The sequence below is a fragment of the Macaca fascicularis genome, chromosome 13, assembly GCF_037993035.2.
Source record: "Macaca fascicularis isolate 582-1 chromosome 13, T2T-MFA8v1.1".
Classification (NCBI taxonomy): domain Eukaryota; kingdom Metazoa; phylum Chordata; class Mammalia; order Primates; family Cercopithecidae; genus Macaca; species Macaca fascicularis.
In genome coordinates, this window is record NC_088387.1 from 1,798,805 (window position 1) to 1,823,910 (window position 25,106).

The following is a 25,106-nucleotide window of genomic DNA, read 5'->3' on the forward strand; positions in this document are numbered from 1 at the left end:
ATTTGATTAATTCTTAATTAATTAATTAATTAATTTTTCGAGATGGAGTCTCGCTCTGTCACCCAGGCTGGAGTACAGTGGGTCAATCTTGGCTCACTGCAACCTCTGCCTCCCAGGTTCAAGTGATTCTCCTGCCTCAGCCTCCTGAGTAGCTGGGATTACAAATGCGTGCCACCGTGCCTGACTAATTTTTGTATTTTTAATAGAGACAGGGTTTCACCATGTTGGTCAGGCTGATCTTGAACTCCTGACCTCGTGATCCACCCTCCTTGGCCTCCCAAAGTGCTGAGATCACAGGCGTGAGCCAACACGCCCGGCCTAGAGTTTTTTTTTAAAGTTAATTTAATGGATGTGTTTGTTTGTTTGTTTGTTTGAGACAAGAGTTTCACTGTTGTTGCCCAAGATGGAGTGCAATGGCACGATCTCGGCGCATCGCAACCTCCACCTCCTGGCTTCAAGCGATTCTCCTGCCTCAGCCTCCTGAGTAGCTGGAATTACAGGCATGTGCCACCACCCTCCGCTAACTTTGTATTTTTAGTAGAGATGGAGTTTCTCCATGTTGGTCAGGCTGGTCTCGAACTCCTGACCTCCCCACCTGCCTTGGCCTCCCAAAGTGCTGGGATTGCAGGCGTGAGCCACTGTGCCCGGCCTAATGAATGTGTTTTTTTTTTTTTTTCTGATTATGAAATTAATACTATTGGCCGGGCATGGTAGCTCACGCCTGTAATCCCAGCACTTTGGGAGGCTGAGGTGGGTGGATGGATCACTTGAGGTCGGGTTTTAGAGATCAGCCTGGGCAACATGGTAAAACCCCATCTCTACTAAAAATACAAAAATCTGGCCAGGCGCAATGGCTCATGCCTGTAATCCCAGCACTTTGGGAGTCTGAGGTGGGTGGATCATCTGAGGTCTGAAGTTCGAAACCAGCCTGGCCAGTATGGTGAAACCCTGTCTCTATTAAAAATACAAAAATCAGCTTGGCATGGTGGCCTGTGCCTGTAGTCCCAGCTACTTAGGAGGCTGGGAGAGGATAATTGCTTGATCCGGGGAGGTGGAGGTTGGAGTAAGCTGAGATCGCACCACTGCATTCCAGCCTGAACAACAGAGTGAGACTCTGTCTCAAAAAAAAAAAAAAAAAAATTAAAATACAAAAATTAGCCAGGCATGGTGGCACATCCTTATAATCCCAGCTACTCAGGAGGCTGAGGCAGGAGAACTGCTTGAACCTGGGAGGTGGAGGTTGTAGTGAGGTGAGATCATGCCACTGCACTCCAGCCTGGGCAACAGAGCGAGTGACTCCATCTCAAAAAAAAAAAAAAAAGAAAGAAAGAATTTAATACTATTGATTATGAAAAATTTGGAATTTTTATATAGGAAAGTATAAAAAGAAAATAGAAACCATCCTGAATCTCCCATACATAGATTAAGCCACATGAATTGCTGGTTTTGGTAAAATATAATTGAACATCAGCAATTTTATGTGGCTCAAGGAAATACTAACATTTTGCTGTATTTCCTCAATCATTTTTCATTGACTAAGGACTACTTTGAAAAATGTGGATTTTCAGCTATAGATGTATTGTTTTAATTTTCGTGCTTTTTTTTTTCTTAGATGAAGTTTTTCTCTTTTGCCCAGGCTAGAGTACAGTGGAGTGGGTCTCTGCCTCCTGCGTTCAAATGATGCTTCTGCCTCAGCCTCCTGACTAGCTGGGATTATAGGCGCTTGCCACCACACCCAGCTAATTTTTTGTATTTTTAGTTGAGACGATTTCAGCATGTTGGCTAGGCTGGTCTCGAACTCCTGACTTCAGGTAATCCATGCGCCTCAGCTTCCCTAAGTGCCGGGATTACAGGTATGAGCCACTGCACCTAGCCGACGCCACCCCCAAAGTCTAATCAGCCAATTGAATAGACACCAATAATAACATAAGGTAGCTCATTAAAATACAATTTTATGGGCTGGGCGCTGTGGCTCACACCTGAAATCCAGCACTTTGGGAGGCCATGGCGGGTGGATCACCTGAAGGTCAGGAGTTCAAGACCAGCCTTGCCAACCTGGTGAAACCCTGTCTCCACTAAAAATATAAAAAATTAGCTGGGCGTGGTGGCGGGCACCTGTAATACCAGCTATTTGGGAGGCCGAGACAGGAGAATTTCATGAGCCTGGGAGGCAGAGGTTGCAGTGAGCCAAGATCGATTGCACTACAGCCTGGGCAACAAGAGTGAAACTTCATCTCAAACAACAACAACAACCACCTCACAATTTTATGGCCAGGCGCAGTGGCTCACACCTGAAATCTCAGCACTTTGGGAGGCTGAGGCGGACTGAACACTTGAGGTCAGGAGCACGAGACTGGCCTGGCCAACATGGTGAAACCCCGTCTCTAATAAAAATACAAAAAATTAGCCGATTGTGATGGTGGGTGCCTGTAATCCCAGCTACTCAGGAGACTGAGGTGGGAGAATCACTGGAACCTGCGAGGTGGAGATTGCAGTGAGCCGAGATCGCACCACTGCACTGAGTGAGATTCCGTCTCAAACACACACACACACACACACACACACACACACACAATACAATTTTATTAGAATTTATACAATGAGAATCCTAAATATAAGTTCTAAATTGATCTTCTTGTTTTATTTTTTTATTTTATTTTATTTTTTTTTTTGAGACGGAGTCTCGCTCTGCCGCCCAGGCTGGAGTGCAGTGGCCGGATCTCAGCTCACTGCAAGCTCCACCTCCCGGGTTCCCGCCATTCTCCTGCCTCAGCCTTCCCAGTAGCTGGGACTACAGGCGCCCGCCACCTCGCCCGGCTAGTTTTTTGTATTTTTTTAGTAGAGACGGGGTTTCACCATGTTAGCCAGGATGGTCTCGATCTCCCGACCTCGTGATCCGCCCGTCTCGGCCTCCCAAAGTGCTGGGATTACAGGCTTGAGCCACCGCGCCCGGCCAATCTTCTTGTTTTAGATGTTAAATCAGTTAGCAGTAATTTCCGAAGTATAGAAACTTCTAAACTACTCAAATCTACAATGATTCTTTCCATCTTCGGCCTCCCTTCCTCTTCCCCGCTCCCCTTCCCCTCACTGGTTACTTTTCTCCTCCTGCCAAATGGTTGTAGAGGCACAAAGACAGACAGGAGGGACCGGTCACGGTGGCTCACACCTGTAATCCCAGCACTCTGGGAGGCTGAGGAGGATGGATCACCTGAGGTCAGGAGTTCGTGACCAGCCTGGCCAACAGGGTGAAACCCCATCTCTACTAAAAAATAGAAAAAATTAGCTGGGCCTGGTGGTGAGCATCTGTAATCCCAGCTACTTGGTAGGCTGAGGCAGGAGAATCGCTTGAACCTGCTAAGTGGAGGTTGCAGTGAGCTGAGATTGCGCCACTGTACTCCAGCCTGGTGACAGAGGAAGACTACATCTCAAAAAAAAAAAGAAAGAGGAGGTCGGGCTCACTGTCCCGTGGGCCTGGTAACTGGGACAGAGCTGCCCTGAAGGGAGACAGGAGTGTTGGGGGGATGGGCATGAGCTGGGTTTTGGCTGCGTTAATTTCAAGGTATTAGTGACGTCAGGCAGCACTTGGATAGAGGAATCTGGAGGGCACGGGAGAGGACAGGGCTGCAGAGATTTATCTGGGACACTTGTACACTTGTATTTAAAGTTGCTAGGCAAGGGACCAGGGGTACAGACTGAGTTCTGAGTCTCTCCAGCATTAAGTGGTCAGGGAAAAGCAGCGGCCCCCTGAGGTCAGGAGCACTGGGAGGGCAGAAGGGGCTTCCGGGGGAAAGGAGGGAGTGACTGTTGGTCAGCAGGTCATCTGAGAATAACACTCCACCATGAGAGGTCGTTGGTGACCTTGACCAGAGGTCTTTGGCCCGGGGAGGGGAAGATTCTACCAGGACAAAAAGATGTCCCCTCTGGACAGACAAATTAGAAAAAAGCAAAAACAGCTCAGGGACCCAAAGCTCACCCTGCAGAGGGTGACTGACTGGCCCCTTAGGCTGGAACCTCCGTACGGAACCCCAGTTGGCCAGTCATCAGCTGGTGCCCAAAGCTCAACTTGCAGAGGAGGGGTGCACGTGTACACGGTGCCCAGGGCTGCACACCTACAAGGTGCCTGTCGTGCGGCTGGCCGCCACCCGAGGGTGCACACACACAGCAGTGGATCCCACCAAGGGGCCTCAGAGAGGAGGCGGGGGACTAAGAGTGGTATTAAGACCCTGCTCAGGGAATCAGCTCATCTCATCGGCAGCAGGGCTGTTTCCACTTTAAGAGAGGCTGCCAGGCGGGACGCGGTGGCTCACATCTGTAATCCCAGCACCCTGGGAGGCCGAGGCAGAAGGATCACTTGAGGTCAGGAGTTCGAGACCAGCCTGGCCAACATGGCAAAACCCCGTCTCTACTAAAAATGCAAAATTAGCCGGGTATGGTGGTGCGCACCCAGCTACTCAGGAGGCTGAGACAGGAGAATCGTTTGAACCCAGGAGGTGAAGGTTGCAGTGAGCTGAGATTGTACCACTGCACTCCAGCCTGGGCCACTCCAGCCTGGGCTACAGAGCGAGACTCTGTCTCAAAAAAAATAAAGAGAGAGGCCACCAGCCTTTCGCTGTGAGGGAACGTTTCATTGATCAGGATTTGGTCTGAGCCTGTGGAGTAATTAGGGATGTGAATGTAGTGGGGAGGTTGTTTTCTGACTTTGGGGGTCTGAACCAGGTTCTGCTCACTGAACCTTGTCAAAGGACACACCCCCATTCCCTGGGGCTCGCTCTGTGGCACTGGAAGGCACAGATGGCCCTTGTCCACCCTGGAGACTCTCACCAGCTTCTCTTTCTTCTCTTAATTTTGTTTTCCCCCTTAATTTTGTCTGTTTTGTTTTTAAATTATAAAAGTAAAATATGCCCATCAAATATAACAATATGGAAGGGTATACAGAGAGGTATAATAGCCTCCTTCCCAAACTCCAAATACCCTCAAAGGCGACTACTCTTATTGCTTCCGGACACTTCCAGGGCAGTTGAAGCCTACACACCCGCTTTGTTTCTGTGCAAGCAGGTGGCTCCATGCATTCCGATCTGTGACTTACTCTTTCACTAATAGCGTATTTTGGATTTCGTTCCGCACTTCATTCATCCACCTCCGCCATGTTCTGCCTTGAGTAGCTGTGGCCCCTTTTGAGTGCCTGTGACCTGCCGCTATTTCTTTAGGTTGTTTCTGGTTTAGGGCTGTTAAAAAGAATGTTGCCGGCCAGGCGCGGTGGCTCACGCCTGTAATCCCAGCACTTTGGGAGGCCGAGGCGGGCGGATCACAAGGTCAGGAGATCGAGACCACGGTGAAACCCCGTTTCTACTAAAAATACAAAAAATTAGCCGGGCGCGGTGGCAGGCGCCTGTAGTCCCAGCTACTCAGGAGGCTGAGGCAGGAGGATGGCGTGAACCCGGGAGGCGGAGCTTGCAGTGAGCCGAGATTGCGCCACTGCACTCCAGCCTGGGCGACAGAGCGAGACTCTGTCTCAAAAAAAAAAAAAAAAAAAAAAGAATGTTGCCAAGAGCCCCCTTCTCTTGTGTCTTTTGTGAAAGTTGCCTCTCCCTAGGGTAAGTTCCTAGAAGTGGACCTTCCAAGTCCAAGGTTAGGAACCCTTGATTTTGTGACATCCTGACCAACTGGCCCCCTGAAATGTTGTACCCTTTTACCTGGCCACCAACCAGATACGTGTGAGGGCCTGTCTGTCTTCCCCATCCTCTGCCATAACTGGGCATTACCAGGCTTTTTAGAGGGTGCCCATCTGAAAGGGGGTACAGGTTGGGCATCCCGAATCCAAAAATCCAAAATCCCAAATGCTCCAAAATCCAAAACTTTTTGAGTACCAACATGATGCTCAAAAGAAAAGCTCGCTGGAGCGTTGTGTAGTTCAGATTTTCAGATTTGGGGTGCTCAATGGTGTATATTCTGTGAATATTCCAAAATCCAAAAATAATCAGAAATCTGAAACACTTCTGCTCCCCAGTGAGGAATAAGGGATACTCAGCCTGTCAAAGCTGCCTTGCTTTAATTCCCATCCCCATGTGGTGACATCGTTTAGCTGGATGCCCAGGCCCTTCCAGGCACTGTCTTTCTCGAGGGCACTCCTGTATGGACAGCCTACAGCAGGTACAGAGGCCTGGGGACAGACCCCGGGGTCCTGGCCTGGCCCGCTGCCGCCCTGCTGGAGGGCCTCACAGATCTCATGAACTTGTTGGCTCATCTCTAGGAAGATACTGGGGAATTTTCTTTTTTCTTTTTCTTTTTTTGAGGCAGACTCTCGTCGTCTCCCAGGGGGAGTGCAGTGGCGCAATCTCAGCTCACTGCAGGCTCCGCCTCCCAGGGTCACGCCATTCTCCTGCCTCAGCCTCCAGAGTAGCTGGGACTACAGGCGCCCACCACCACACCCGGCTAATTTTTTTTTTTGATATTTTTAGTAGAGACGGGGTTTCACCGTGTTAGCCAGGATGGTCTCGATCTCCTGACCTCGTGATCCGCCTGCCTCGGCCTCCCAAAGTGCTGGGATTACAGGCGTGAGTCACAGCAACCGGCCGATACTGGGGAATTTTCTTTTTTTCTTTTTTTTTTTTGAGACAGAGTCTGGCTCTGTCGCCGAGGCTGGAGTGCAGTGGTACGATCTCAGCTCACTGCAAGCTCCGCCTCCCGGGTTCATGCCATTCTCCTGCCTCAGCCTCCCGAGTAGCTGGGACTACAGGCACCCGCCACCTCGCCCGGCTAGTTTTTTGTATTTTTTAGTAGAGACGGGGTTTCACCGTGTTAGCCAGGATGGTCTTGATCTCCTGACCTCGTGATCCGCCCGTCTCGGCCTCCCAAAGTGCTGGGATTACAGGCGTGAGCCACGGCGACCGGCCGATACTAGGGAATTTTCAATCGAGTCCAGCCATGGCTCTGTCTGGCAATGCGCTAAACGTTTTTCGACCAGAACCTGTAGTGGGAAATACATATATCATTGCCCCGGCATGTGTGTGAAAAGCTTTCACAACGCAGTGCTCGGCCCCATCACGTGGGGTGTATTGTGAGAATTTTTACTTTAGTCATGAGATCTTGCATTCTCTCTGTTCTCCCTAAGAGGCCCTTAGAAGTTGTGACAGCCCATCTTGGGCTGGGGGATTTTCTGTGGCCTGAAAGACCTGGCAAACATCCTCCACCGAGGGCATTTAGGATGAGTTCTTTAGTCCCCAGAGCGAGGCGCTTGGACTGTGAAGGGGAAGCCCTGCAGAAGACCCTGACTTGACCTTCCCAGATTTCCGGGGCCTTTCTTCCTAGGCTGCTCCAAACCTGCGCTCCTGCGAGTAGGGCACGGCACACAGGATTCATCCCACCTAGACTGTGGACCCGGCCCTTCTTGGCTGGCCCCTGTTGCCACTCGCTGGGGTTGGGGCCATAAGAGCAGGGTGTGGCCTTCAAAAACGGGTCTGGGAAGACCCACCACCCCACAGGGTTTCTGTGGAGGGTCCTGTCCCACCTCAGCCTCCTTCCCTCACTTTGGGTTGAGGGGGTGGCCCCTCTCTGACTGTAGTCTCTGCCCCACCTAATCACAGCGCTTGGCCGCTCTGTGCCTTTGTCAGTTTGGGTCTTTCCCCTCCCCAAGAGTCCCAGAAGCCCCTGATAAGAGGCACCAGGCAGGGTCTTTTTTTCTTTTTTCTTTTTTTTTTTTTTTTTTTTATGGGACAGAGTCTTGCTCTGTTGCCCAGGCTGGAGTGCAGTGGCGCGATCTTGGCTCGCTGCAACCTCTGCCTCCTGGGTTCAAGCAATTCTCCTGCCTCAGCCTCCCGAGTAGCTGGGACTATAGGTGTGTACTACCTTGCCTGGCTAATTTTTGTATTTTTAGTAGAGACAACCATGTTGTCTAGGCTGCTCTCAAACTCCTGGCCTCAAGCAATCTGCCTGCTTCAGCCCCGCAAGGCGCTGGGATTACAGGTGTGAGCCACCGCTCCCAGTGCTGCCATTTTTATCCTATTTGTTTATTTATTTATTTATTTATTTTTGAGATGGAGTCTCGCTCTGTCACCCAGGCTGGAGTGCAATGACGCAATATTGGCTCACTGCAAGCTCCACCTCCCGGGTTCACGCCATTCTCGTGCCTCAGCCTCCCGAGTAGCTGGGACTACAGGTGCCCGCCACCACACCTGGCTAATTTTTGTATTTTTTTTTTTTTTAGTAGAGACGGGGTTTCACTATGTTAACCAGGATGGTCTCGGTCTCCTAACCTCATGATGCGCCCGCCTCGGCCTCCCAAAGTGCTGGGATTATAGGCTTGAACCACCATGCCCGGCCCTCATTTTTATCCTATTTAAACAAGTAGTCCTGGCCTGGCATGGTGGCCTATGCCTGTATCCCCAGCACTTTGGGAGGCTGAGACGGGAGGACTGCTTGAGCCAGGAGTTTGAGACCAGGCAGAGCAACATAGTGAGACCCATTTCTACAAAAAATAAAAGAGTTAGCCGGGCGTGGTGGAGCACACCTGTGGTCTCAGCTACTCGGAAGGCTGAGGTGGGAGGATCTCTTGAGCCCAGGAGTTGGAGGCTGCAGTGAGCTATGATTGTGCCACTGCACTCCAGCCTGGGTAACAGAGCTAGACCCTGTCCTTCCCCCACAAAAAAAGAGAAAAACAAAAAAGCAGTCCTTAACGAAATGCTTTTAAAAATTACTTTTAGTTTTCCTTTTCATAAAAGCAATGTCCGTTTGTAGTAGAAATGTCAGGAAAGTTGCAAAAGAGAAAAACCGCCATGACCCCATCCTGGTGACCTATGACCCTACATCTAGAATTAATGTTTTGGTTGAGGGAGTCTCATGACTGGCCTCTGGACTCTTGTCTGACCTGCTTCTTTGGCCCACAGGGAAGTCCCACCTGGCCATCGTGCAGAAGGTAAACAACGAGGGTGAGGGCGACCCCTTCTACGAGGTCCTGGGCCTGGTCACCCTGGAGGACGTGATCGAGGAGATCATCAAGTCGGAGATCCTGGATGAGTCCGACATGTACAGTGAGTCCAGCCCTCCACAGGGCTCAGGACCCCTTTCCTGCTTGGATCGAAGCCTGGTGTCCCTAGCTGGAAGGGCCATAGTGCAGGACACAGGAGGCCTAGCATCCCGAGGCCCGGTGGCCAGGTGCCCTGCACTGGCCGCGGTGAGCAGGGAGCAGGTTACTGAGAGCATTGCCCGGAGGCTACCTTCACCCTTGGCCTCTGTGCCTTGGGGACCTGCCAGCCAGAGCCCGCTGCTCCTGCGTGGGACTAGGGGCTGGAGAGCAGGAGCTGCGGGGCGGGTCTCTTCCTGAGTCCTCTGGGGTCTGTGTTCTCATTTCCACGCTCTTCGTCCGGCAGCTGACAACCGAAGCCGGAAGCGGGTGTCTGAGAAGAACAAGCGCGACTTCTCCGCCTTCAAGGATACGGACAGTGAGCTCAAAGTGAAAATCTCCCCGCAGCTCCTCCTGGCTGCTCATCGCTTCCTAGCCACAGGTAGGAGCGTGAGGAGGACCTTCCGGTCTTGGTGGAAATACGGTCACAGGGGGAGAAGTCCTGGGTCTCTGGCTACTTTCCCCTCATAGGACGAGGGCTGCAGCAGGTGAGGGGTGCAGAGACAACACAGCCACCCCTGGAAGGGGCCAGGTGCCTACTCCACCCCCGGGGATCTCCCTGCGATTCGTTTGCCATTAATGGGCAGCTACTGCAAACTTCTAGGAAGCATCCCGGTTATTATAGTTAATAGTTTGGGAAATAATGACTAAGCACTATGGCTCACACCTGTAATCCCAACACTTTGGGAGGCCAAGGGAGGAGGATTGCATGAGCCCAGGAGTTCGAGACCAGCCTGAGCAACATGGCAAGACCCCATCTCTACAAAAAATCCAAAAGCCAGGCAGGGTGGTGCCCTCATGTAGTCCCAGCTACTCAGGAGGCTGTGGGATGGGACAGTTGCATGCCTGTGGTCTCAGCTACTCAGGAGGCTGAGGTGGGAGGACCGCTTGAGCCCAGGAGTTTGAAGCTGCAGTGAGTTCTGAATGCGCCACTGCACTCAGCCTGGGCCACAGAACAAGATTCTGTCTCAAAAACAACAAAAAAGAAAATAACTACTGAGGTGGGCCCCTAGGCTGGCCAGGCCCATCAGGGCTTGTGGAATGGGAAGAAGGGATCCTTCCCCTTCTGCAGGTCTGCTGGGTGCGGCTGAACCCCTCGTGCGCTCACCCACTCTGAGGAGCTTGCGTCCAGCTCTGCTCTCATCTCTCCAGCCCTCCCCTCTGCAGACGTGTGCTGGTTCCTGCAGGAATTCACCTCTAGTTCAGAGACATTTCTCTTTTCCGCCCTGATTCAAAGCTCCGTTGGGGACTTGGGTGACAGGTTCTGTTCTGCCCTCCCTGCCCCCTCCCCCACCCCACCCAATTAATCTTCCTTCCCACCCCTTACTTGCTAAAGGGATGGTAATTCCCTCTCCATTATTTTTCCTGTGGGATATCGATGCTGATGCAATAATTATAGTCACATATACTAAGCGCTGTCCACGTGCTATCCCATTCGCCCTCACAACCACCCTGTGAAGCTTTTACCCCCATATTACAGATGAGGAAACTGAGATGCGGGTTATATAATTTGCCCAAGGTCACGTGCTATTCTTGTAGGAGCCACTGTTCAAGCCCGGGCAGGCAGGCAGGCAGCCTCGGGTCCATCCAGTCAGAAGCCAAGCGTGCTCCCTCCCCAGGGAGATACAGAACTGAGGGCCGGCCGAGCAGGGAGGGAGTCTGATCACAGCACGGCTATTGTGGTTGGGGTGGACGCACAACAGTGATCGAGCTTTAGGGCCACCTGGCCAGCCCCGTGTAAGGTCTCCTCTCTGTCCTCCTACAGAGGTCCCCCAGTTTAGCCCCTCCCTGATATCAGAGAAGATCCTGCTGCGGCTGCTCAAGTACCCAGATGTCATTCAGGAACTCAAGTTTGATGAGCATAATAAGTACTACGCCCGCCATTACCTGTACACCCGAAATAAGCCGGCCGACTACTTCATCCTCATCCTGCAGGTGAGCCCACTCAGCCCTGGGCCTGCCGCCTGCTCCCCCTGGCACCGCAGCACCCCTCGGGCCCTCTTTCCCACCTGCTGCGGAGGTGCATGGCTTCCCGGCCTGGGGAGCCTGCCGCCTGCCCTCGAGCCCCACCTGCCCCACGTGGCTGTGCTCTCCCTGACAGGATGAAGGAGAGGCTGTGCTCTCCCTTAATCCCACAGGTCAGGCCCCTGAGCTCTCCAGGGCTCCAGTACCGGCCCTTCCTCCTGCCCCACCATCCCTTGTTCCTTACTCCCCATCCTGCCTCATCCTTTCTTTCCTCCCTCACTCTGTCTCTAACCCCAGCCCTGTGTGTTTTCAGGGGAAGGTGGAGGTGGAGGCAGGGAAGGAGAACATGAAGTTTGAGACGGGCGCCTTTTCCTACTATGGGACTATGGCCCTGACCTCGGTCCCCTCTGGTGAGTTGTTGGGCAGGGTCTGTGCTGCACTCTGGCCCCCTGCAGCTGGGGAGCCGTGGACAGACACCAGAACTGAGCGTGGGCCCGAGAGCTCATAGCCAGTTGGCTGGGGCCGAGGGAGGCTTGTGAGGTGGGAGCCGCCAGGGCCTGGAGTGGGTGGTATGGAGGAGCGGAGGGAGCTGCCCCTTTGGATGGAGTCCAGAAACCGGAGGGGAAGAGAGGAGAGAGGGATTTTAGAGCAAAGGCCAGGAGGCAGTGGAGGGCATGTCCAGAGGTGGTGAGGAGACCAGTCTGCCTGGGGAGGAGGCCTGTGGGGAGGAAGGCCCAGGGCCCTGCTCCTGAGGACAGGAGGGGAGTCTGGGCGTCCAAAGTGCCTGAGGTCAGGAGCCAGGCGAGGGCCTGTTTGCCAGGGCAGGCTGCAGATGGGTTTGGCTTTCCGAGGGACGCGGCTACTGGGTTTTGGTTAGAGGTCAGCTCCGATGGAATAAAGGGCCCTGGGGACAGACAGAAGGGAGACTGGGCACCCCCTGAGAGGTGTGATGGAAGGTGTGGGGACGCGCCGCTCTGGCCGCCCCAGTGCCCTCTCCGGTGCTGAGTGGCTCAGGCTTTCCCCGCAGAGCCCCGCAGACAAAGCCCTGCAGGCCCAGGCCTCGCCAGCTCATCTCCTCGCTCCTCTCCAGCCTTGGGTCCTGGGGCGAGGCTGCTGCAGGGTAGAGAGAGAAAGTCCACTTTGGTGCTGGAGAACAGGCCACGCCAGTGGGGTACATGCTGCAGTTCCCAGAGCAGCTCTGTGCTGTGCCTCATTGTCCTTTGACAGAAAGGACCCCGAGGGGGCATGGGGGTAGGGCACCCATGAATATTGACACCCAGCTCAGCTTACCCACCGTGTCGTCGGCCCCTCCACCAGATGAGTGGGGCATGGCAGGCTCCCTGGGCAGGGGACAGACAGGGCCCCAGAGAGGGGCTCTGAGCAGGTGGACCCTGCCAGATGCCTGAGGCCTGGGGAGGACTTCCTGTGCCTCCAAGAGCAGCTGTTCTCTGTTCAGCTTGAGGAAATCTCGTTCAGAAGGGCGGGCAGGCACGGGAGGCCTCCCCCAGGCACTGCTTGTGCAACGAAGCCTCGGAGGCCTGGTCCCTCCACCCGTAGTCTCTCTGTTCCCACTTAGTGTGGCCAGAAGGGAGTGGAGATGACTGGGCATACTCAGCCAGCTTCTGCCCATCTCCGCACAGGGCTCATTGCTGTGCCCTGAGCACCCTTCCCATCAGAGCCACGTCCCTTTCTCCACTGGGCCCGTCTCTGCCCAAAGCAGCCTGGCCCCGTCAGGTCTGCCTCTGTCCTGTGCCTGTGGCTCCGTGTCCTGTCTCCTGACTGTGCCCATCACTGACCTTCTCTTTTGCTCCAGTGCCTTCAGTCCAGGTCGGGTGTCCGCCTGGCAAGCGGAACTCCCTGCTCTGCTGGCTCACAGGTAACGTGGCATGGCTGAGGGGCACGCTGCTGCCTGCTGCCTGAGCCTGCACACTGCGGCTGCATTAACCTCCCCGCAGGGACCGGGTGCCACCTGTTCAGTGTTGGCCGCCCGACCTCAGTGGCTCCGACCTCAGTGGCTCTGCTTGGCTGGGGCCCAATTTCTGGGCAGCTTTGCTGCCTCAGCTCTAGAAGGGGCCCCCAAAGGTCTCTTAGTCCTTGAGATCACACACCCATAGACACATACACACAGAGACACACAGAGACAGATACCACACACAGATATACACACCCATAGACACATACACACACACACACAGACACACAGTGAGATACCACACACAGATATACACACCCACAGACACACACACACACAGAGACACATAGAGACAGATACCACACACAGATATACACACCCACAGACACACACACACAGAGACACACAGTGATGTACCGCACGCAGATATACACACCCACAGACACACACACACACAGAGACAGATACCACACACAGATATACACACCCACAGACACACACACACACAGAGACAGATACCACACACAGATATACACACCCACAGACACACACACACACAGAGACAGATACCACACACAGATATACACACCAACAGACACACATACACAGATATCACACACAGATATACACACCCACAGACACACATACACACAGAGACAGATATCACACACAGATATACACACCCACAGACACACATACACACAGACACACAGTGAGGTACCACACGCAGATATACACACCCACAGACACACATACACACAGACACACAGTGAGGTACCACACGCAGATATACACACCCACAGACACACACACACACAGAGACACACAGTGAGGTACCACACGCAGATATACACACCCACAGACACACACACACAGAGACAGATACCACACACAGATATACACACCCACAGACACACATACATACAGAGACAGATACCACACGCAGATATACACACCCAGAGACACACACACACAGAGACACACAGTGAGGTACCACACACAGATATACACACCCAGAGACACACACACACAGAGACAGATACCACACGCAGATATACACACCCACAGACACACACACAGACAGATACCACACACAGATATACACACCCACAGACACACACACACAGAGACACACAGTGAGATATCACACACAGATATACACACCCACAGACACAAACACACACAGAGACACACAGAGAGATACCACACACAGATATACACACCCACAGACACACATACACACAGAGACACACAGAGAGATACCACACACAGATATACACACCCACAGACACACATACACAGAGACAGATATCACACACAGATATACACACCCACAGACACACACACACAGACACACAGTGAGATACCACACACAGATATACACACCCACAGACCTACATACAGAGACAGATACCACACACAGATATACACACCCACAGACACACACACACACAGAGACACACAGATAACACACACAGATATACACACGAACAGACACACATACACACAGAGACAGATACCACACACCGATATACACACCCACAGACACACACACACACAGAGACACAGAGAGATACCACACACAGATATACACACCCACAGACACACATACACACAGAGACAGATACCACACACAGATATACACACCCACAGACACACACACACACAGAGACACAGAGAGATACCACACACAGATATACACACCCACAGACACACATACACACAGAGACACACAGAGAGATACCACACACAGATATACACACCCACAGACACACACACACACAGAGACACACAGTGAGATATCAAACACAGATATACACACCCACAGACACACATACAGAGACACACATACATACAGAGAGACACAGAGAGATACCACACACAGATATACACACCCACAGACACACACACACAGAGACACACAGTGAGATACCACACACAGATATACACACCCACAGACACACATACAGAGACAGATACCACACACAGATATACACACCCACAGACACACATACACACAGAGACAGATACCACACACAGATATACACACCCACAGACACACACACACACAGAGACACACAGTGAGATACCACACACAGATATACACACCCACAGACACACATACAGAGACAGATACCACACACAGATATACACACCCACAGACACACATACACACAGAGACAGATACCACACACAGATATACACACCCACAGACACACACACACACAGAGACAGATATCACACACAGATATACACACCCACAGACACACACACACACAGAGACACACAGTGAGATACCACACACAGATATACACACCCATAGACACACAGACACACAGAGACAGATAACACACACAGATATACACACCCACAGACACACATACACACAGAGACACACAGATACCACACACAGATATACACACCCACAGACACACAATCACACAGAGACACAGAGAGATACCACACACAGATATACACACCCACAGACACACACAGAAACACACAGTGAGGTACCACACACAGATATACACACCCACAGACACCCATACACACAGAGACACACAGAGACACACACAGAGATACCACAAGCAGATATACACACCCACAGACACACACACACACAGACACACAGAGACACACAGTGAGATACCACACGCAGATATACACACCCACAGACACACACACACACAGAGACAGATAACACACACAGATATACACACCCACAGACACACACACACACAGAGACACACAGAGACACACAGTGAGATACCACACGCAGATATACACACCCACAGACACACACACACACAGAGACAGATAACACACACAGATATACACACCCACAGACACATACACACAGAGACAGATACCACACACAGATATACACACCCACAGACACACACACACAGAGACACACAGAGACACACAGTGAGATACCACACACAGATATACACACCCACAGACACACACACACAGAGACACACACAGAGATACCACACACAGATATACACACCCACAGACACACACACACAGAGACACACAGAGACACACAGTGAGATACCACACGCAGATATACACACCCACAGACACACACACACACAGAGACAGATAACACACACAGATATACACACCCACAGACACATACACACAGAGACAGATACCACACACAGATATACACACCCACAGACACACATACACACAGAGACACACAGTGAGGTACCACACGAAGATATACACACCCACAGACACACATACACACAGAGACACACAGTGAGGTACCACACGCAGATATATACACCCACAGACACACACACACAGAGAAAGATACCACACACAGATATACACACCCACAGACACACACACACACAGAGACACACAGTGAGATATCACACACAGATATACACACCCACAGACACACACACACACAGAGAGACACAGAGAGATACCACACACAGATATACACACCCACAGACACACACACACACACAGAGACACACAGTGAGATACCACACGCAGATATACACACCCACAGACACACATACATACAGAGACAGATACCACACACAGATATACACACCCACAGACACACACACACAGAGACACACAGAGACACACAGTGAGATACCACACACAGATATACACACCCACAGACACACACACACAGAGACACACACAGAGATACCACACACAGATATACACACCCACAGACACACACACACAGAGACACACAGAGACACACAGTGAGATACCACACGCAGATATACACACCCACAGACACACACACACACAGAGACAGATAACACACACAGATATACACACCCACAGACACATACACACAGAGACAGATACCACACACAGATATACACACCCACAGACACACATACACACAGAGACACACAGTGAGGTACCACACGAAGATATACACACCCACAGACACACATACACACAGAGACACACAGTGAGGTACCACACGCAGATATATACACCCACAGACACACACACACAGAGAAAGATACCACACACAGATATACACACCCACAGACACACACACACACAGAGACACACAGTGAGATATCACACACAGATATACACACCCACAGACACACACACACACAGAGAGACACAGAGAGATACCACACACAGATATACACACCCACAGACACACACACACACACAGAGACACACAGTGAGATACCACACGCAGATATACACACCCACAGACACACATACATACAGAGACAGATACCACACACAGATATACACACCCACAGACACACACACACACAGAGACACACAGTGAGATATCACACACAGATATACACACCCACAGACACACACACACACAGAGACAGATACCACACACAGATATACACACCCACAGACACACACACACACAGAGACACACAGTGAGATATCACACACAGATATACACACCCACAGACACACACACACACAGAGAGACACAGAGAGATACCACACGCAGATATACACACCCAGAGACACACACACACAGAGACAGATATCACACACAGATATACACACCCACAGACACACACACACACACAGAGACACAGAGAGATACCACACACAGATATACACACCCACAGACACACACACACACACAGAGACACACAGTGAGATACCACACGCAGATATACACACCCACAGACACACATACATACAGAGACAGATACCACACACAGATATACACACCCACAGACACACACACACACAGAGACACACAGTGAGATATCACACACAGATATACACACCCACAGACACACACACACACAGAGACAGATACCACACACAGATATACACACCCACAGACACACACACACACAGAGACACACAGTGAGATATCACACACAGATATACACACCCACAGACACACACACACACACAGAGACACAGAGAGATACCACACGCAGATATACACACCCAGAGGCACACACACACAGAGACAGATATCACACACAGATATACACACCCACAGACACACACACACACAGAGACACACAGTGAGATACCACACACAGATATACACACCCACAGACACACACACACACACAGACACACAGTGAGATAACACACACAGATATACACACCCACAGACACACATACACACACAGAGACACAGAGAGATACCCCACACAGATATACACACCCACAGACACACACACACACACAGAGACACACAGTGAGATACCACACACAGATATACACACCCACAGACACACACACACACACAGAGACACAGAGAGATACCACACACAGATATACACACCCACAGACACACATAAACACAGAGACACACAGTGAGATACCACACACAGATATACACACCCACAGAGACACACACACACAGAGACACACAGTGAGATATCACACACAGATATACACACCCACAGACACACATACACACAGAGACACACAGTGAGATATCACACACAGATATACACACCCAGAGACACACACACACAGAGACAGATACCACACACAGATATACACACCCACTGACACACATACACACAGAGACACACAGTGAGATACCACACACAGATATACACACCCACAGACACACACACACACAGAGACAGATATCACACACAGATATACACACCCACAGACACACATACACACAGAGAGACACAGAGAGATACCACACGCAGATATACACACCCACAGACACACACACACACAGAGACACACAGAGAGATACCACACGCAGATATACACACCCACAGACACACATACATACAGAGACAGATACCACACACAGATATACACACCCACAGACACACACACACAGAGACACACAGTGAGATACCACACACAGATATACACACCCAGAGACACACATACATACAGAGAGACACAGAGAGATACCACACACAGATATACACACCCACAGAGACACACACACAGAGACACACAGTGAGATACCACACACAGATATACACACCCACAGACACACACACACACAGAGACACACAGTGAGATACCACACACAGATATACACACCCACAGACACACATACAGAGACAGATACCACACACAGATATACACACCCACAGACACACATACACACAGAGAGACACAGTGAGATACCACACACAGATATACACACCCACAGACACACACACACACAGAGACACACAGTGAGATACCACACACAGATATACACACCCACAGACACACACACACACAGAGACAGATATCACACACAGATATACACACCCACAGACACACACACACACAGAGACACACAGTGAGATATCACACACAGATATACACACCCACAGACACACATACACACAGAGAGACACAGAGAGATACCACACACAGATATACACACCCACAGACACACACACACACAGAGACACACAGTGAGATACCACACACAGATATACACACCCATAGACACACAGACACACAGAGACAGATAACACACACAGATATACACACCCACAGACACACATACACACAGAGACACACAGATACCACACACAGATATACACACCCACAGACACACAATCACACAGAGACACAGAGAGATACCACACACAGATATACACACCCACAGACACACACACACACAGAGACACACAGAGAGATACCACACACAGATATACACACCCACAGACATACACGGAAACACACAGTGAGGTACCACACACAGATATACACACCCACAGATACCCATACACACAGAGACACACAGAGAGATACCACACGCAGATATACACACCCACAGACACACACACACAGAGACACACACAGAGATACCACACACAGATATACACACCCACAGACACACACAGAGAGACACAGAGACACACAGTGAGATACCACACGCAGATATACACACCCACAGACACACACACACACAGAGACAGATAACACACACAGATATACACACCCACAGACACATACACACAGAGACAGATACCACACACAGATATACACACCCACAGACACACATACACACAGAGACACACAGTGAGGTACCACACGAAGATATACACACCCACAGACACACATACACACAGAGACACACAGTGAGGTACCACACGCAGATATACACACCCACAGACACACATACATACAGAGACAGATACCACACACAGATATACACACCCACAGACACACACACACAGAGACACACAGAGACACACAGTGAGATACCACACACAGATATACACACCCACAGACACACACACACAGAGAAAGATACCACACACAGATATACACACCCACAGACACACACACACACAGAGACACACAGTGTGATATCACACACAGATATACACACCCACAGACACACACACACACAGAGACAGATATCACACACAGATATACACACCCACAGACACACACACACACAGAGAGACACAGAGAGATACCACACACAGATATACACACCCACAGACACACACACACACACAGAGACACACAGTGAGATACCACACGCAGATATACACACCCACAGACACACATACATACAGAGACAGATACCACACACAGATATACACACCCACAGACACACACACACAGAGACACACAGAGACACACAGTGAGATACCACACACAGATATACACACCCACAGACACACACACACAGAGACACACACAGAGATACCACACACAGATATACACACCCACAGACACACACACACAGAGACACACAGAGACACACAGTGAGATACCACACGCAGATATACACACCCACAGACACACACACACACAGAGACAGATAACACACACAGATATACACACCCACAGACACATACACACAGAGACAGATACCACACACAGATATACACACCCACAGACACACATACACACAGAGACACACAGTGAGGTACCACACGAAGATATACACACCCACAGACACACATACACACAGAGACACACAGTGAGGTACCACACGCAGATATATACACCCACAGACACACACACACAGAGAAAGATACCACACACAGATATACACACCCACAGACACACACACACACAGAGACACACAGTGAGATATCACACACAGATATACACACCCACAGACACACACACACACACAGAGACACAGAGAGATACCACACGCAGATATACACACCCACAGACACACACACACACAGAGACACACAGAGAGATACCACACGCAGATATACACACCCACAGACACACATACATACAGAGACAGATACCACACACAGATATACACACCCACAGACACACACACACAGAGACACACAGTGAGATACCACACACAGATATACACACCCAGAGACACACATACATACAGAGAGACAGAGAGATACCACACACAGATATACACACCCTCAGAGACACACACACAGAGACACACAGTGAGATACCACACACAGATATACACACCCACAGACACACACACACACAGAGACACACAGTGAGATACCACACACAGATATACACACCCACAGACACACATACAGAGACAGATACCACACACAGATATACACACCCACAGACACACATACACACAGAGAGACACAGTGAGATACCACACACAGATATACACACCCACAGACACACACACACACAGAGACACACAGTGAGATACCACACACAGATATACACACCCACAGACACACATACAGAGACAGATACCACACACAGATATACACACCCACAGACACACACACACACAGAGACAGATATCACACACAGATATACACACCCACAGACACACACACACACAGAGACACACAGTGAGATATCACACACAGATATACACACCCACAGACACACATACACACAGAGAGACACAGAGAGATACCACACACAGATATACACACCCACAGACACACACACACACAGAGACACACAGTGAGATACCACACACAGATATACACACCCATAGACACACAGACACACAGAGACAGATACCACACACAGATATACACACCCACAGACACACATACACACAGAGACACACAGATACCACACACAGATATACACACCCACAGACACACAATCACACAGAGACACAGAGAGATACCACACACAGATATACACACGCACAGACACACACACACACAGAGACACACAGAGAGATACCACACACAGATATACACACCCACAGACATACACAGAAACACACAGTGAGGTACCACACACAGATATACACACCCACAGACACCCATACACACAGAGACACACAGAGAGATACCACACGCAGATATACACACCCACAGACACACACACACAGAGACACACACAGAGATACCACACACAGATATACACACCCACAGACACACACACACAGAGACACACAGAGACACACAGTGAGATACCACACGCAGATATACACACCCACAGACACACACACACACAGAGACAGATAACACACACAGATATACACACCCACAGACACATACACACAGAGACACACAGAGACACACAGTGAGATACCACACACAGATATACACACCCACAGACACACACACACAGAGACACACACAGAGATACCACACACAGATATACACACCCACAGACACACACACACAGAGACACACAGAGACACACAGTGAGATACCACACGCAGATATACACACCCACAGACACACACACACACAGAGACAGATACCACACACAGATATACACACCCACAGACACACATACACACAGAGACACACAGTGAGGTACCACACGAAGATATACACACCCACAGACACACATACACACAGAGACACACAGTGAGGTACCACACGCAGATATATACACCCACAGACACACACACACAGAGAAAGATACCACACACAGATATACACACCCACAGACACACACACACACAGAGACACACAGTGTGATATCACACACAGATATACACACCCACAGACACACACACACACAGAGAGACACAGAGAGATACCACACACAGATATACACACCCACAGACACACACACACACACAGAGACACACAGTGAGATACCACACGCAGATATACACACCCACAGACACACATACATACAGAGACAGATACCACACACAGATATACACACCCACAGACACACACACACAGAGACACACAGAGACACACAGTGAGATACCACACACAGATATACACACCCACAGACACACACACACAGAGACACACACAGAGATACCACACACAGATATACACACCCACAGACACACACACACAGAGACACACAGAGACACACAGTGAGATACCACACGCAGATATACACACCCACAGACACACACACACACAGAGACAGATAACACACACAGATATACACACCCACAGACACATACACACAGAGACAGATACCACACACAGATATACACACCCACAGACACACATACACACAGAGACACACAGTGAGGTACCACACGCAGATATATACACCCACAGACACACACACACAGAGAAAGATACCACACACAGATATACACACCCACAGACACACACACACACAGAGACACACAGTGAGATATCACACACAGATATACACACCCACAGACACACACACACACAGAGAGACACAGAGAGATACCACACACAGATATACACACCCACAGACACACACACACACACAGAGACACACAGTGAGATATCACACACAGATATACACACCCACAGACACACATACACACAGAGACACACAGTGAGATATCACACACAGATATACACACCCACAGACACACATACACACAGAGACACACAGTGAGATATCACACACAGATATACACACCCACAGACACGCATACACACAGAGACACACAGTGAGATACCACACACAGATATACACACCCACAGACACACATACACACAGAGACACACAGTGAGATATCACACAGAGATATACACACCCACAGACACACATACACACAGAGACACACAGTGAGATATCACACACAGATATACACACCCACAGACACACATACACACAGAGACACACAGTGAGATACCACACACAGATATACACACCCACAGACACACATACACACAGAGACACACAGTGAGATACCACACACAGATATACACACCCACAGACACACACACACACAGAGACACACAGTGAGATACCACACACAGATATAGACACCCACAGACACACATACACACAGAGACACACAGTGAGATACCACACACAGATATACACACCCACAGACACACACACACACAGAGACACACAGTGAGATATCACACACAGATATACACACCCAGAGACACACACACACACAGAGACACACAGTGAGATACCACACACAGATATACACACCCACAGACACACATACACACAGATACCACACAGTGAGATACCACACACAGATATACACACCCACAGACACACATACACACAGATACCACACAGTGAGATACCACACACAGATATTCACACCCACAGACACACACACACACAGAGACACACAGTGAGATACCACACACAGATATACACACCCACAGACACACATACACACAGAGACACACAGTGAGATATCAAACACAGATATACACACCCACAGACACACACACACACAGAGACACACAGTGAGATATCAAACACAGATATACACACCCACAGACACACACACACACAGAGACACACAGAGAGATACCACACACAGATATACACACCCACAGACACACACACACACAGAGACACACAGAGAGATACCACACGCAGATATACACACCCACAGACACACACACACACACAGAGACACAGAGAGATACCACACGCAGATATACACACCCACAGACACACATACACACAGAGAGACACAGTGAGATATCACACACAGATATACACACCCACAGACACACATACACACAGAGAGACACAGTGAGATACCACACACAGAGACACAAGAGATCCACATACCCAGAGAGACATACAGAGATACCACACAGAGACACATACCCATAGACACACACACAGAGACCCCCCATATAGAAACACACACGCAGATACAACCACACACACCCATACACACACCAGGATACACATACACACACAGAAACACACACCCATAGGCACACACACAAAGAAACAAACACAGATACACACACCCATGGACATACAGACACACACAGAAACACCCACCCATAGGCATACACACAC

At 50.2% G+C, this 25,106-nt stretch overlaps 1 protein-coding gene across 6 annotated transcripts in view; it reads left to right on the forward strand.

Moving 5' to 3' along the window:
• The window catches only part of CNNM4 (cyclin and CBS domain divalent metal cation transport mediator 4), a 61,586-nt gene that overhangs the window by 27,492 nt on the left and 8,988 nt on the right, over positions 1-25,106 (forward strand). For 3 of the 6 annotated variants that reach the window (XM_005575003.5, XM_074011007.1, XM_074011009.1), the window contains exons 2-5: positions 8,883-9,026; positions 9,366-9,500; positions 10,884-11,053; positions 11,397-11,493. In XM_005575003.5, coding sequence (XP_005575060.3) covers positions 8,883-9,026; positions 9,366-9,500; positions 10,884-11,053; positions 11,397-11,493 — 546 coding nt within the window. Of the gene's footprint in view, positions 1-8,882; positions 9,027-9,365; positions 9,501-10,883; positions 11,054-11,396; positions 11,494-12,896; positions 12,960-25,106 lie in introns of all 6 variants that reach the window. The other 3 variants (XM_005575004.5, XM_074011006.1, XM_045368805.3) reach the window with 2 other exon arrangements.